Genomic DNA, 14927 nt, shown 5'->3' on the forward strand with positions numbered 1-14927 from the left:
TTTATTATAGTTGTTGGTGTTTTGTTGTTTATATTTGATATCTATATTTTTGTATCCACTGTTTTTTAGGGCTGTTTCGTAAATATTGGATGACCTGCTAAATGCATTTTCATCGCTTGAGTTATTACTGAGTCTACTTACGATCGAGTTAGGAATATGTTTTATAATTGATGGTGGGTGGTTGGACTTAGGGTTTACGTATTGAGCACTTTTGAACGTATTGTTAAAGGCCCCCTTGGATATGTTTAAAGTGTTAAATGCATTTTCATCGCTTGAGTTATTACTGAGTCTACTTACGATCGAGTTAGGAATATGTTTTATAATTGATGGTGGGTGGTTGGACTTAGGGTTTACGTATTGAGCACTTTTGAAGTAAATACTTAAAGTTTACGCATAAATCTATACTTTCGTATAGTAAATTTATGTGAATAAATGAAATAGTTATATATATATATATATATATATATATATATATATATATAAATTTGACTTTTGTATAAAGAACTTAATAAATCTTATAAAATAGTCCCTCGTATGACTTTAGATTCCATTAATTCTGAGGCTAAACATTTACTGACTTCTATGAATATTCATAACTTCACTGAAATAATTAATTTCTCCGAGTACACCTAGATTCGCCCTCAAGGATCATAAACCTAATTTCTATGACAACTCCTCCATCAGATTGATCTGCCCATCTAACTCTGACTTAGGTGCTGTAAGCAAAAACATCTTAGATGGAACCATCCCTTCTATTAAAGAAAAAGTAAGTTTCCCTCTTTGGCTAAATTCAGATCCTGTAATTAATTGGTTTGTGTCCCTTAAAGATAAACACCTCCTTAACTTCATAACCTTTGACATCCAAAATTATTATCAATCAATTTCTCCGATCTTTTTAAATAAGGCTCTAATCTTTGCTAAAAGAAATTCTGACTTAACTAATTTAGAAATTAAATTAATTCTCCTAGCGAGAAAGTCCCTTATACAATTTAACAATAAGTTTTGGACTAGAAAGGACACTCCTAATAATTTTGACATCTTGATGGGTCTTTCTGACTCTGCTGAGGTTACCGATTTAGTGGGACTCTTCTTATTGAAAGAACTTAAATACCACTTTAAACATATCGAAGGGGGCCTTTATAGAGATGATACCCTTTTTACTACAACAGCCAGGCCAAGAGAGTACAACAAAACAATTAAAAAATTACATAACTTCTTTAATAACTTTGGCCTTTCTATAATTATCAAACCAAACAAAAAACTTCAAATTTTCTAGACTTAACCTTAACACCGAAACTTATAGTCTGTATCATAAACCCAACCTTACGCTTTTATACGTCCATAAATCTTCTAACCAGCCCAACTCAATTATAAAATCTATAGTACCATCTGTCTCTAGAAGAATGTCTGTCCTTTCTGCTGATAAAAAACTTTTAATCAAAATGCTACTTTCTTCAATAATGCCTTAAGGAACTCAGGACACAATGAAAAGATTAAATACAACCATTATGCTCTTCCTGCTGGCCGCCTAAAATCTGTAATCACACACAATATGACTCACAAGAAACCAGTTCAAATAACAAGATCTGTCGCTATCCATTGCAATGAACCAGTCTACATATATAATCCAAACCAAAATACTAATCGTAATACCTCTAACCCATCCAGTCACATCAGGAGAAAGAAAAATATTTGGTTTAACACTCCATTTAGCGTAAATGTCAAAACTAATATACCTAAGGACTCTTCAACATTGTACAAACTATTTCCCTAATACAAAAATTTAATTAAAAAACTTAATTCTAATAATACCCCCTTCTCAATCAAATGGACTATCATAAAAAAGTTAAGTCTTATACTCCAGGCTTTAAGTCATGTCGTCTCTACACAACCGAAGCTATAACTATAATTACTTCCTCTCAAAGTAACAATATAATAAATTCTAAAAACGAACTGATAAGTCCAAATTTAATTATGGTAATTTTGAAATTACAGAGCTATTACTTTAACCTTTCAGATAGATATATAATTTTTCTATAATATTATCGTTTTTTCTACACGCTTTCTTAATACTTTATTACTTAATAATCCTTTATTTTAATTCTTTATTTCTTCTTTGCGTGGTCGGTTTTTATCTGCAATTTCCGTTTTAGTCTTTAAATATTCCTATCTATGAAATATATCAATCCACCTACACATTCATATCCTGTATGTATATTTACTTATATTTTTCTATATACATTTACTTACATACTTACTTGCTTTATATGAAATTTGCAGATACCGGCCATCCTCTCTCCTTAAATTTTTTAAATAATCTCTGCTGGTATTTTCTTAAGTAATATCTTGTACATTTCAGTTGACCTCTTTTTTTGCCCTATATTTTTGGCGCCTTTTAACGTCATCTTGTATGGGTCATTTTGACATTTGCTTTTCTATTTTATATTTAATTCTATCACCATTCAACCCTTTTTTTTCTCTCTCTTTTTTTTCTTCATTCATTTTTCTTAATTATGCCTTGTCTCGGCAGCCGAGTCTAACGCATATCTTATTTTTCTTTTAATAATATTATTGGAATTCTTTCCTCTTTTCCTTGTACCTATTTGTGTATTGCTGTCACATTTGGGCTGGTGCATCTGCTGCTTGTCTCTCACTCCTGGAAAGAGTTCAAAAGAGAGTCGCCAGCCTGATAGGTCCTGAACTGTCATCTAGGCTTCAGCTTCTGTCCCATCGACGAGATATTGCAACCCTCTGCCTGTTCTACAAATACTTTAATAGTGGCCGGTCTGACGAACTGCAAGCACTTGTACCTCCTCGATGTGACTACCCCCGACAAACCCGACAAGCAACTAAGTCCCACTCCTTTACAGTAGAAATCCCTAGGTGTAAGAAAGCCTTTTACTCCAATAGTTTCTTCCCAAGAACTGCAAGTCTTTGGAACTCCCTTCCGGGATACTGCTTTCCCAACTGTACTGATATGCAGAAGTTCAAGTGTAATGTGAACAAACATCTTTCTACTCATCTCCCTTCGTAACGCCCCCGCTAATTGCCCCGATAGTAGCCCCCTACTTCAAAGTGGCACTTGCCTTGTTTGGGGTGAAGATTGAATAAAAAAATTTTAAAAAATATTTAATAATTTTAGTTAAAGCTTTTTTTCCTTTCATTCTTATAGTTGAATTCGCTTTTGTAATTATAAATTTTTAGAAGTTGGATTATGTAGGTGCTAAGTCTGTGATAGGTTCAATTTAATTTCTTTTTTTTTCCGTGAATTTAAACTGCATTCTTATTATTTTTTACATTTTCTTTTTTACTTAAAGTTTCTTTAGACTACATACATATACATACATATACATACATATACATACTATACATATATATATATATACATACGGCACAATCAAGTTAACACATCAGGTGCCGCCAGATCACCGAAGTTAAGCAACGTTTACTATTTGGGAAGGCTAGACGCTGTATATACCGTGCAGAGTCGTAGTAATTTTCAGGTTGGTATCTGGCGGTGCATTAATTCACTGGGAGAACTACACCCCCAGTCTTCATTAAGGCATGCATCTAGGAGTAGGAAACTTTGATGCTGTCCTGTGGCAATCATCTGCACCAAAAAAGGTTAGCAGTAATACCAAAAAGTGTGGTTAGTTCTACACAAAGCCTTCACCACTATAAACAAATCATCTGTGCAGATTTTCGAGCAACTTAGTTGTTGTGGCGGAACCTCATGCATCGAAATCAACGAGAGAGTTCATATATATATATATATATATATATATATATATATATATATATATATATATATATATATATCAAGGTTGTAAATTAAAATTTATTGTTCGACAGAATACTCCCCAAAACTTTTTTCATTATTTTATTATTTTTTTATTATTTTATTATTGTTTTTTTTAATATTATAAATTTTTATTTTTATTTACAGTCATGATTTCTTTTCCTTATGACAAGCTCTACTTCCTATTGTGGGTGCATTGAGCTTTTTTTTATTTGGTTTGGATTAATATATAAATATTATTATTTATATTTGCTTTGTGTTTATACTTGCCTTTATTGGGTAAACTTTTCATTCCTATTACCTGAATTAAAATTAATATACAAACATACATATATATATATATATATATATATATATATATATATATATATATATATATATATATATATATATATATATATATATATATATATATATAATGGACAGACAGAGAAAGAGAGAGCAAACAAAAGAAGATGTAGAGAGAGGAGGGTGGGAGAAAAAGAGAAAGGAGAGTGATATAAGAAAGACTAAGATGGAGAATTCATGAAGTGAGAAGAGAAGAGAGAAAGAGAGAGAGATAGAGAGAAAGAGAGAGAGAGAGTAGATAAAAGGTAATGATAATGGTGAGAAAAAGAGAAAGGAAAGGTGATATAAGAAAGAGAAAGTAAAAAATGGATAATTATTACGGGGGGGGGGAGAAGGCGGAGTTAAGGCACAGAAAAGAAGAATAGTAAGGGAGAAAGAGAAAAAGGGGGGAATGATGGATGGAGAGAGAGGAATATCTGCGGGACGAGGAAGAGCAGTCTCTTTAAAAGTGAATGGTATAAATAAACAAGCGGCATTCGGTAATTTTATAAGATTTGCAGATTAACCAAAGCATATTCGAAAAACACAGAACATAGGTAAGATTTTCATAATATATTCATTTGCATTTGGTAGGAAACCGCAAACATTTTGGCTAATATCAGAGTGTAGTATCGTTTTCTATAACATTTTGGGGATATTTTTAGTAGCATAGCTCCTTAGAGTAAATGTGGTATTCTGGTGACTGCAATGACTTTAGACGAGTAGATTAGTCTACCCTTTTCAAATTTTGGAACTCAAATTTCATCTATCGCCATTCATGGCGAATTCTCTCTCTTCAAAATTTGAAAAGGTGTTAAACCTTTTCAGTTTTTGCATCTTAATTTTTCTTGCCTGATGATATCTAATATGATTGAAACGGTCTGCACATCGTAGCAAGATATGACTGTATTTACATAAAAAAATAAAAAAATATATAACTTGCTCTCTTACGATTGAGCACTATCAACGACCCTTGTTGAAATTCAATTATTTTCAATTTTTGGAACATTCCCACCGAAAAACTATATATATATATATATATATATATATATATATATATATATATATATATATATATCAAATACTAAAAACTATATATATATATATATATATATATATATATATATATATATATATATCAAATACTAAAAACTATATATATATATATATATATATATATATATATATATATATATATATATATATATATATATATATATATATCAAATAAATAATGCAGTGTAATACCTGATATTATACTATACTTCAACTTTTCTGTACTCAATAAATGAAACAAAAGTCCTTCTAGCCTGGGGGAAATTTTTTTCTTTGTTCAAATCCAAAGTGCCCCTTTTGATTGTCCTCACATTAAAACCCAACTTTTATTTAACTTTGCACTTATGATGAGGCAAATAAATAATGATAAATATGTCTATGTTCAGAAAAAAAAAGAAAAAAGAAAAAGAAAACATGATATAAACAACCGTGGAACTTTCAGAGCGTTTTGTTAGTAAGCTTTCTTTTTTGTTGTTTTTTCTTTTTAATATTTTAGTGGCAGTTAAAAGCGACGCTACATTATTTTTCTGGTAACCTGTTAAGGGATGAAAAAATAAATCCTTTTAGATTGTGACATTTTTTTTTTTTTTTATGTTCCAATCCAAAGTTCTTAGGTCCTGGATATGACCTTAAACTATATCCGATGGTGAGGCCCCACCTCGCGGGCTTTGGGGAGTGTGGAGCCGCCCTTTAATTGCCATTGCTCCCAGGTCCACTCTGACCCGGAGTGGCAGCACCTGTTAGGGTCCCAACTATGGGTTAAATAGAATACGCCTTAAAAAACAAATATACCATATTAAAAAATCATTCTTCAAAATCACCAGATTCGGCATTAAATAACCTGAAAAGGGTTGATATGCCGTAAAACAAAACAACCAACCAATCAACCAATCAAAGTTCTTATTTTTAGGGAACTGGAACTTCTTCACATTTAACAGTCAACTTTGGGGCAAATTCTGCCCTCGTTGGTTGGCGAAAAAATACCAGTGGAGGATATGCCCCAGATGATCAGTCACACCTCCCTGCAAGAACTGCAAAAACATAACGTTGTCATCTCCCATAAAACTTACTCCTTTTAAGAAAGTCAGTTCAACCCGTCTAGGGTGAGTGCTGCTTCAATACAAGAGAGTACAGTTGGAGATATGTCCTCGACAATCAGTCTGACAAAGGGTGGATTGTTGTGGCATTTTCTGTCCCTGCTCTGTTAGACTGAAGTATTTGTGTTCCGGAGGAAGTAAACTTTCCAGGAGGGGGAATGTTGTTAGCGATAAAACAGCACTTCACGAACTGAATGAGCAAGTCTTAAATTCCGTAGATATATGTGCATAATCTTAGTAGAGTGCATTCTATGTCCTGACATAGATTTACCAGTGAAGGATACGTCCTTGACAATCAGTCACATGAATATTGATACCTGTTATGTAGAAAATTCTTTACATAGAGTTACCAGCCAAAAATTCGTTTTCAACGATCAGCTGTAGTATCTCCTAGCCTTGTTCTGTTGGGCTGAAGTTTGGTACAATGGTTCTATTTGGTCTAAGTAGGTTCACACTCCTGCATTTACCTTCTCTTTTGAGAAGGGGTTAGTCTATTGCTAATCGCCTGAGGTGCCCCTATGCCGATGGGGCTGCTCAAGTATTTATTTGTAGGCCAGAGCATGCTAATCCGAGTGCACTGACTTTTCAAAACCACACCTGACGTTGTGTCTCACTATTCCTAGAGGGGAGGTAAATAAAATGCACAAATAACCTACCTTTAGACATCCTGGACTAGAATATGCAGAGGAGGTGAAAGCTGAAAACGAAACTCTGGATGATTCCTCAGTATTTTAATTTTTACCCCTTATCTAAAAAGTTGTCAGAAAAATGTTGCTTTTAATAGTAAGACCAGCATATCTATAAATCTCACCTGACTGTATAAATGTATGTATGTATGTATGTATGTATGTATGTATGTATCTATGTATCTATGTTCATGTCAGGTCATGTCATATGCTACTGGTACCATGTAACCTAGTACTACCTGCCCCATGGTCAGTTCACTGGCGACTAAACTGGTTCCCCCACCAAACTTGTTTGGTGAGGAGGGTGGCTAATCTCCCTGAAGGATTAAAAAAAAAAGACCTTCCAAAGGGCGAATGGACCCTTTTTCGGGGTCAACGGCCAACTAGCACCGTGTCTGTTTGTGCGTATGTATGTGTGTGTTGGGGTGGAGAGGGCTCCCGTAAGCCATGGTGAAGGCAAGCTTTCTAGGAGAAGCAAATCTCTGATTTAAAAAACCATAAAGTGGAAGACCAGTACCCGCATTAAGCTGTTCTGCAGTTTAACTTGTTGCTGGCTATCTTGCTCTTGCTTGTTGCTGGATCTCAACATTTTGAACCAAGAGAAAGACTTAGCTGTCGTACAAAGCTAAGACTCTGTAACATCATCTGTGTAAAATAAAAATGGTCCTGTTGCGATGGAAGTCATTTTTGGGCTCATGAGCCCAAAAATGACTTCCATCGCAACAGGACCATATCTATGGTTATTGTTTTGAACAGGAAATTTTTATGGTTATCGTTTTGAAGCTCGACCCTTCGGACGACAAATATCGAAAAATTAGCTAAAAACATTAATTCCTTCACCCTCAAATGGGCATTTTTCTACAGGGAGGGATCGCTCTTTTTTGCCGATATTTTCGAAAATCATTACCTCTTTTCGATTGACTAGCCTTAATTTAAACCTTCGTCACTACAGGTTTGGCGATGGGCGCAACGGCAAAGACATCACTTTTTTTTTCACTTTCTTTTCCTCCTTCACGGTACGGGTTCCAGCCTGCTTGCCTACTATCACTTTTTTTTTTTTTGCTCAACACCCACCTCCAAACAACCGGGCAACGCCGGGCAACGCCGGGCAACGCCGGGCAACGCCGGGCAACGCCAGGCACCCAAGCTAGTTTTAAGTAAAAGACTAATATATACATCAAAAGCATTATCAGGGGTGGGCAAAGGAATTCATGTGACCTGCGAAATGTTAGTAAATTTTTATGCATAATCTGAGTTTTGTTTCATATAAATGCATTTCATGTGAATATTCCACAGTAAAAATAATGGCATATTTTCATTAAAAGGCTTTTATAGTGTTTATTTTTTAATATTAATTGTTTTTGGTCACTATATGCAGCAACTCTATAAAATTGTGAATTTTTTAATATACCTCAAGAAGATTGTTTGGTCATATAAAATTGCAAATTTTTAATATATCCCTCTAAAATTGTTTAGTCATATGAAACTGTGCATTTTTAATATACCCCTATAAAATCGTTTGATCATATAAAATTCAGAATTTTTTTTTTTTTTAATATAGTCCTATAAAATTGTGAATTTTTAAATATACCCTTATAAGATCGTTTGTTCATATAAAATTCTGAATTTTTTTTTTTTTTAATATAGTCCTATAAAATTGTGAATTTTTTAAATATACCCTTATAAGATCGTTTGTTCATATAAAATTCTGAATTTTTTTTTTTTTTAATATAGTCCTATAAAATTGTGAATTTTTTAAATATACCCTTATAAGATCGTTTGTTCATATAAAATTCTGAATTTTTTTTTTTTTTAATATAGTCCTATAAAATTGTGAATTTTTAAATATACCCTTATAAGATCGTTTGTTCATATAAAATTCTGAATTTTTTTTATTTTTAATATAGTCCTATAAAATTGTGAATTTTTTAAATATACCCTTATAAGATCGTTTGTTCATATAAAATTCTGAATTTTTTTTTTTTTAATATAGTCCTATAAAATTGTGAATTTTTAAATATACCCTTATAAGATCGTTTGTTCATATAAAATTCTGAATTTTTTTTATTTTTAATATAGTCCTATAAAATTGTGAATTTTTTAAATATGGTCCTATAAACTAGTATGGTTGTATAAAATATAGCTAAATATAGCCTGCTGAACTAAACCTGTCTAAGCCTGGTGTTCCTGTGTATATGAAACTTTTTTTTTACTCATATTTATTCCACACAAGGCAAATTGTCATTGAGACATAAGAGGGGTATTGTGAATTATGAATATCGGGACACTTTAAGTAGGGAGTTGAGCAGCAAGATGTCTGTTCACATTGCACTTCCAGCAAGTTAGTACAGTCGGGAAAGCATGAAACAGGGAGGGAATTCCAAAGTCTAACAGTCCAAGTGATGAAGCTTTTAGAATTGAAGGGTCTGAGGCATCGGAAGACATCTAAAGTGAATGGGTGTGATTTGGCTGCTTGTGACGACGTAGTGCTTTCCCAAACTAATTTCCAACTCTTTGCTCATGGTCACCGACATTTTATTGATTTCATAATTATCAGACCATTTGAAAGTAGTCACAAATTCAAGGGATAATTTTTTTTTTTTTTTAAATTTCTACTCACCATTCATAGCCGTGCTGCTGATTACCCATCTTGCTTTTTTACATCTGAAAATTTTTTTTTTGATTTGTCGTCTCTTTGTTTTTCTGATGAAAGAAAAGTTACCTTATTTGATTCTGACTTCTACAGAAACATGTGTAAAATAAAATGTCATGAAATTAATGAAGTGAGTATCACACAAACACGCCATGCATACACACACACATACACACCATACACACATACACACACAAACACACACACACACACACACACACACACCACACCACACAAACACCACACGCACACCACAAACACCACACACACACACACGCGCGCACACACACACACGCGCGCAAGCACACATACACACACACGCAAACACACACACACCACACACACCGGACACACCACACACACCGGACACATATTCATCATCATCATCATGACGGCCTCCTTGTCCGGACCAATGTGACTCTTCCTCTCCAGAGTTTCCTGTCTTCCATCAGCTGCCTGAGATATTCAGGTTCACAGTTGGCGTCGTGTGCTATTTGCTGGATGCATGTGGATCTAGGTCGTCCTTTGCTTGCGCATCCATGTCATGGAGTCCATAGCAATACATCACTCACCAATTCATGCTTGCTCCTCAGACAATGACCAGCAAATCGTAGGCGTCTTTCCCTGATGGTATTAGATATGGCAGGTAGGTTGTCATAAAGTTGCTGTTTCATGGGATGATTTTGCCAAGATATACTGTTCGTAACATATGGGTGTATGTGCTGTCTAGTTTTTTTTTCCAATCTTTTGGTGAGCACCATAAACAAGGACAGACTCTACCACTGCCCTGAAGAAATACTTTTGAGATACAAATTTCGATATCTCTCTGTGTGGAAACTATGTTGTTGCCCAGATACTTAAACAGCAACTTCTTTCAGTGTTGATCCAACCAGAGCCCTGATCTCTCCTTTCATGCTGAAAGTCATAAACATTGTCTTATCCGCATTTATGTGGAGACCAATGTCATTTGCAGACTTTTCTAGTTTGTGTAACTTGTGTAACAGTGTTTGCGTATCAGCAGTGTTGTTCGTGAACAAAGCAATATTGTCTGCGTAATCTGAATCAGTTACGTATGCTGATTGATCACGCCTGTTTCTGGATTCATCCAGGGTGAAGCCACACACACACACACACACACACACACACACACACACACACACACACACACACACACACACACACACACACACACACACGTACACACACAAAAACGCACATGTACACACACATACACACACACACGCAAGCACACACACATGCAAGCACACACACACGCACACACATGCATACACGCACGCACACTCACACACACACACGCACGCAGGCAGGTACGCACACACACACACACACACATGCACGCGGGCAGGTACACACACACACACGCAGGCACACACACACACACATACACATACACGCACACACACATAAAGCAATATTGTCTGTGTAATCTGAATCAGTTACGTATGCTGATTGATCACGCCTGTTTCTGGATTCATCCAGGGTGAAGCCACACACACACATACACACACACACACACAAAAACGCACACGTACACACACACACACATAACACACACATGCACGCACACAGGCACGCACACAAACGCACGCAGGCACGTACAAACACACACACACACACACACACACACGCACACACACTGTTCCTTGAGGTATAGAGTTGTAAAACAATTTTTTTTCCAGACACTATAAAAGCACAACAGTGAAAAAAGTTGTAAACAAAAAGAAAATCAAATACACAACCTATTCTTCCATTTTACAAGAATTTTGTTCTTTATTTTACAGAACAAAAACGACAAAAGATGGCGGTTTTGATGGTGTTTGTTGTTTACCTGACCATAACAGGTAAGGAAAATAGTTTCATCCATTTAATGGAAAAGATTTTTTTTTCAAGAAAAAACTTTTAAATTATAAATCAGTGCTAGAATGCAATGCATTTAGGAACTGCTTCTCTCATAATTTTATTTCATTTTATTTTATTTTTTATTCAATTTTCACCCCAAACAAGGCACAGTGCCACTTTCATGTAGGGAACTACTATCGGGGACATAATTTGCAGGGATACTATGTAGGGAGTTGAGCAGAAAGATGTTTGTTCACATTACACTTGAACTTCTGCATGTTAGTACAGTTGGGAAAGCAGGAACCCGGAAGGGAGTTCCAAAGTCTAGCAGTTCTAGGAAGAAACTATTAGAGTAGAAGGCTTTCTTACATCTAGTGATCTCTACTGTGTAGGGGTGAGATTTTGCTGCTTGTCGGGTTTGTTGGGGGTATTTACGTCGAGGGGGTACAAGGGCTTGTAGTTTGTCAGAGCATCCATCATTAAAATACTTATAGAACAGGCAGAGAGATGCAACATTTCGTCGATGGACCAGAGGCCGAAGGTTAGATGACAGTTTAGGACCTATCAGGTTGTCAACCATTTCTAAACCCTGTCCAGGAGTGAGAGACAAGTAGCAGATGCACCAGCCCAAATGTGACAACAATACTCCATACATGGGCGAATGGTGGCCTTGTAGAAGTACAGGATACTTTCAGGCCTAATTAACTTTCTAGCACGGTAGAGAGAGCCCAGCTTCCTTGCAGCATCCCTGGCAATGCTCTCAATGTATCTGTTCCCACTCATGTTTCCTGTGAACGTTAAGCCGAGTTTAAACGAAGTACTTTCAGGTAATGTATCTTTAGCCATAGTTATTGGTAGTAGAGAAGGTTTCTTGTAGTTATTGAAGGAAACAAGTTTAGTCTTGGCAGCATTGAATGTGACCATCCATTTTTGTCCTCATTCCACTACAGATTGAAGGTCTTCATCTAGTGTTTCTGTCATTTCCTTAGATATGTGTTCATTTGTTTTCCCTTTGTGCCTGTTACAGAGCATGGTGTCATCAGCAAATATACCCATCTCAGAACAATTTTATCAGGGAGGTCATTTATGAATATCAAGAATAATAAAGGTCCAAGGATAGACCCTTGAGGTACACCCGTATTTATATCATATTGTTTAGATGTACGACCGTCGAGGACAACCTGGATTCTTCTCTTATTTAAGAAGGATTTTATTATGTTAAGTATTCGTCCAGTGATACCGTATAATTTAATTTTCCATTTGTAAGAACGAATTCGATTACAACACACACACACACACACACACACACACACACACACACACACACACACACACACACATTAATATATGGCAATAACAAGAACAAAAATGACAATCATAATAAATAAACAAATAAATAAACAAATACAATAAAATAGAATGTAAGAGAAAAAATATTCAGATTAGTCACTTTCCAATATAAAGAAAAGAGAAACCCGATCCCCACCAAAAATGAACAAAGAAACAGGTGAATTAGAGGTCACATGAACCTTTACCTGATAAACCTGTGCCCATTGGCTACAATGCATAGGTGTGTGAATAACAAAGAATCTGATTGGCTGACTAGGAAACCCAGTATCATGGGAATATCTGTTTATCATGGCTCATATCGTTTAGGGGATGTGGGTGCGTGTATGCGTGGCAATGTTCATCAAGCAGTGTGCATGTGTGTGTTTACACATATGAAATCGAACAGTTCACAACAGGACAATAAAACATTTAACGGGATGAATTAACACCTTTGTCTGCTTGGCACCAGATAAAGAGAGACCTTCATAATCGCAACATCAGAAAAAGGCATATATCTTCTTCTGAGTCGCAACTTTTCAATGTGCTCTGAATATGCAAACCATTTCTTTTTTGAAAACTCATGAAAACCAAATTATATTTTATACACAACATTTATTTTCATGGTTGCAACTTTTGCTCTTAGAGTATACATTGTTTGTTTTTGGTGATTATATCTCTCTAAGTTGTTCCTCCAGCCACCCTTTTATCAGGGGTCCCTTTTGCCTCTCTGCACAACTCAACGACTTCTCATCTGATGATTTCTCATCACCTTCTCTACTCTTCCATGGGTGTTATTAACAATTGAGCCCTTTGTATTTTCTAGCCATCATCCATCATTAACGATTCATTCATGTGCATTACATTTGGGAATCAAAACAGAAAATTCTTGCTTACTATATTTCCAGTGGTTAACCCCCCCACCCCACCCCCCGATCATTACACAAGATACCTGTTCTATTGCAATGATTCACCCAGACTTTCAAGCTCTGGAATCCCAGCACTGATCCTCGGAAAACATTACACATTTCCTAACTATGACCCCTTAGTTTTAAGCATTCATTTGTGCTGATGCAGGAAGCTGTCTACCTAAACCCTTATCATTGCATGGTAGTGTGTGTGATTTTCTCCAATATTCCTGCCGGAGTGCTACAGAATACAAAACCATGGTCATCCCACAAACATACTACTCAGAATTATTTAATATGGTATCTTGTCATCCTATAATTCCAGTTTGGGTCCGCATTTCATGTTTTAAACTCGTTACATATCTCCTCTTTTCTTTTTCCCCTAGAATGATTCCTCACATAATGGCCTTGGTTGCTATTATAACCATCAGCGTCTTATGCTATGCTGGGTGAATATTCCGATGCATCCACTAAAGTCGGTAACCTCAAACAGCCCTTATGCTCACATCTGGATGGAAAAAAAAATATTGCTTGAAGCAATCAAACTACATTTCATTTCAAATTAATCACATAGATCGGAACAATCCCTGAAAACACAAACAAAATATATATATATATATATATTACTTGTTCATTGTTATATAAACATGCTCACATCCCGCTGCTACAAATAGCCACTTGTTTCAATCAAACAACAGATATCATCAGGCAGCGACTTGACTATTCAAAAGTTCAATGAATAAATAGTTTATGAATAAATAGTTTATTCATTGAACTTTTGAATAGTCAAGTCGCTGCCTGATGATATCTGTTGTTTGATTGAAACAAGTGGCTGTTTATAGCAGCGGGATGTAAACATGTTTATATAACTATAAACAAGTATTATCAGCTCTTTTTATTGAGCACTATCTAACAACCTCGTTGAATTCATTAGTCCATTACTTTTGAATATAAAAAAAACCCCGAGTATATATATATATATATATATATATATATATATATATATATATATATATATATATATATATTATTTTGATTGGAATTCATTATTGAGATGAGTATTACTTATTAATTTATTTATTGCAGACTATTATCCTCATCTTTTTTAATTATTGTTGTTTCATGACGTTTCGGCCAATTATTCCTCTGGCCTTCATCAGGTGGTAACGTGGTGAGACGACAACAACTATGGAAGGTAGTAATTGCTGAGAATGC

The 14927-nt window shown here is 35.1% G+C and overlaps 1 protein-coding gene across 1 annotated transcript in view; it reads left to right on the top strand.

The window, feature by feature from the left end:
• Nucleotides 1-4528: 4528 nt before the first annotated feature.
• The window catches only part of LOC145268359 (uncharacterized), a 31425-nt gene continuing 21026 nt past the window's right edge, over nucleotides 4529-14927 (top strand). Inside the window, exons 1-2 of the mRNA XM_080123891.1 lie at nucleotides 4529-4683; nucleotides 11421-11480. Of these exons, the coding sequence (XP_079980017.1) occupies nucleotides 11438-11480 (43 nt within the window). The 5' untranslated portion in view covers nucleotides 4529-4683; nucleotides 11421-11437. The remainder of the gene's footprint in view (nucleotides 4684-11420; nucleotides 11481-14927) is intronic.

Source organism: Euprymna scolopes, chromosome 43, assembly GCF_053919585.1.
Source record: "Euprymna scolopes isolate OS-2025 chromosome 43, ASM5391958v1, whole genome shotgun sequence".
Taxonomy (NCBI): domain Eukaryota; kingdom Metazoa; phylum Mollusca; class Cephalopoda; order Sepiida; family Sepiolidae; genus Euprymna; species Euprymna scolopes.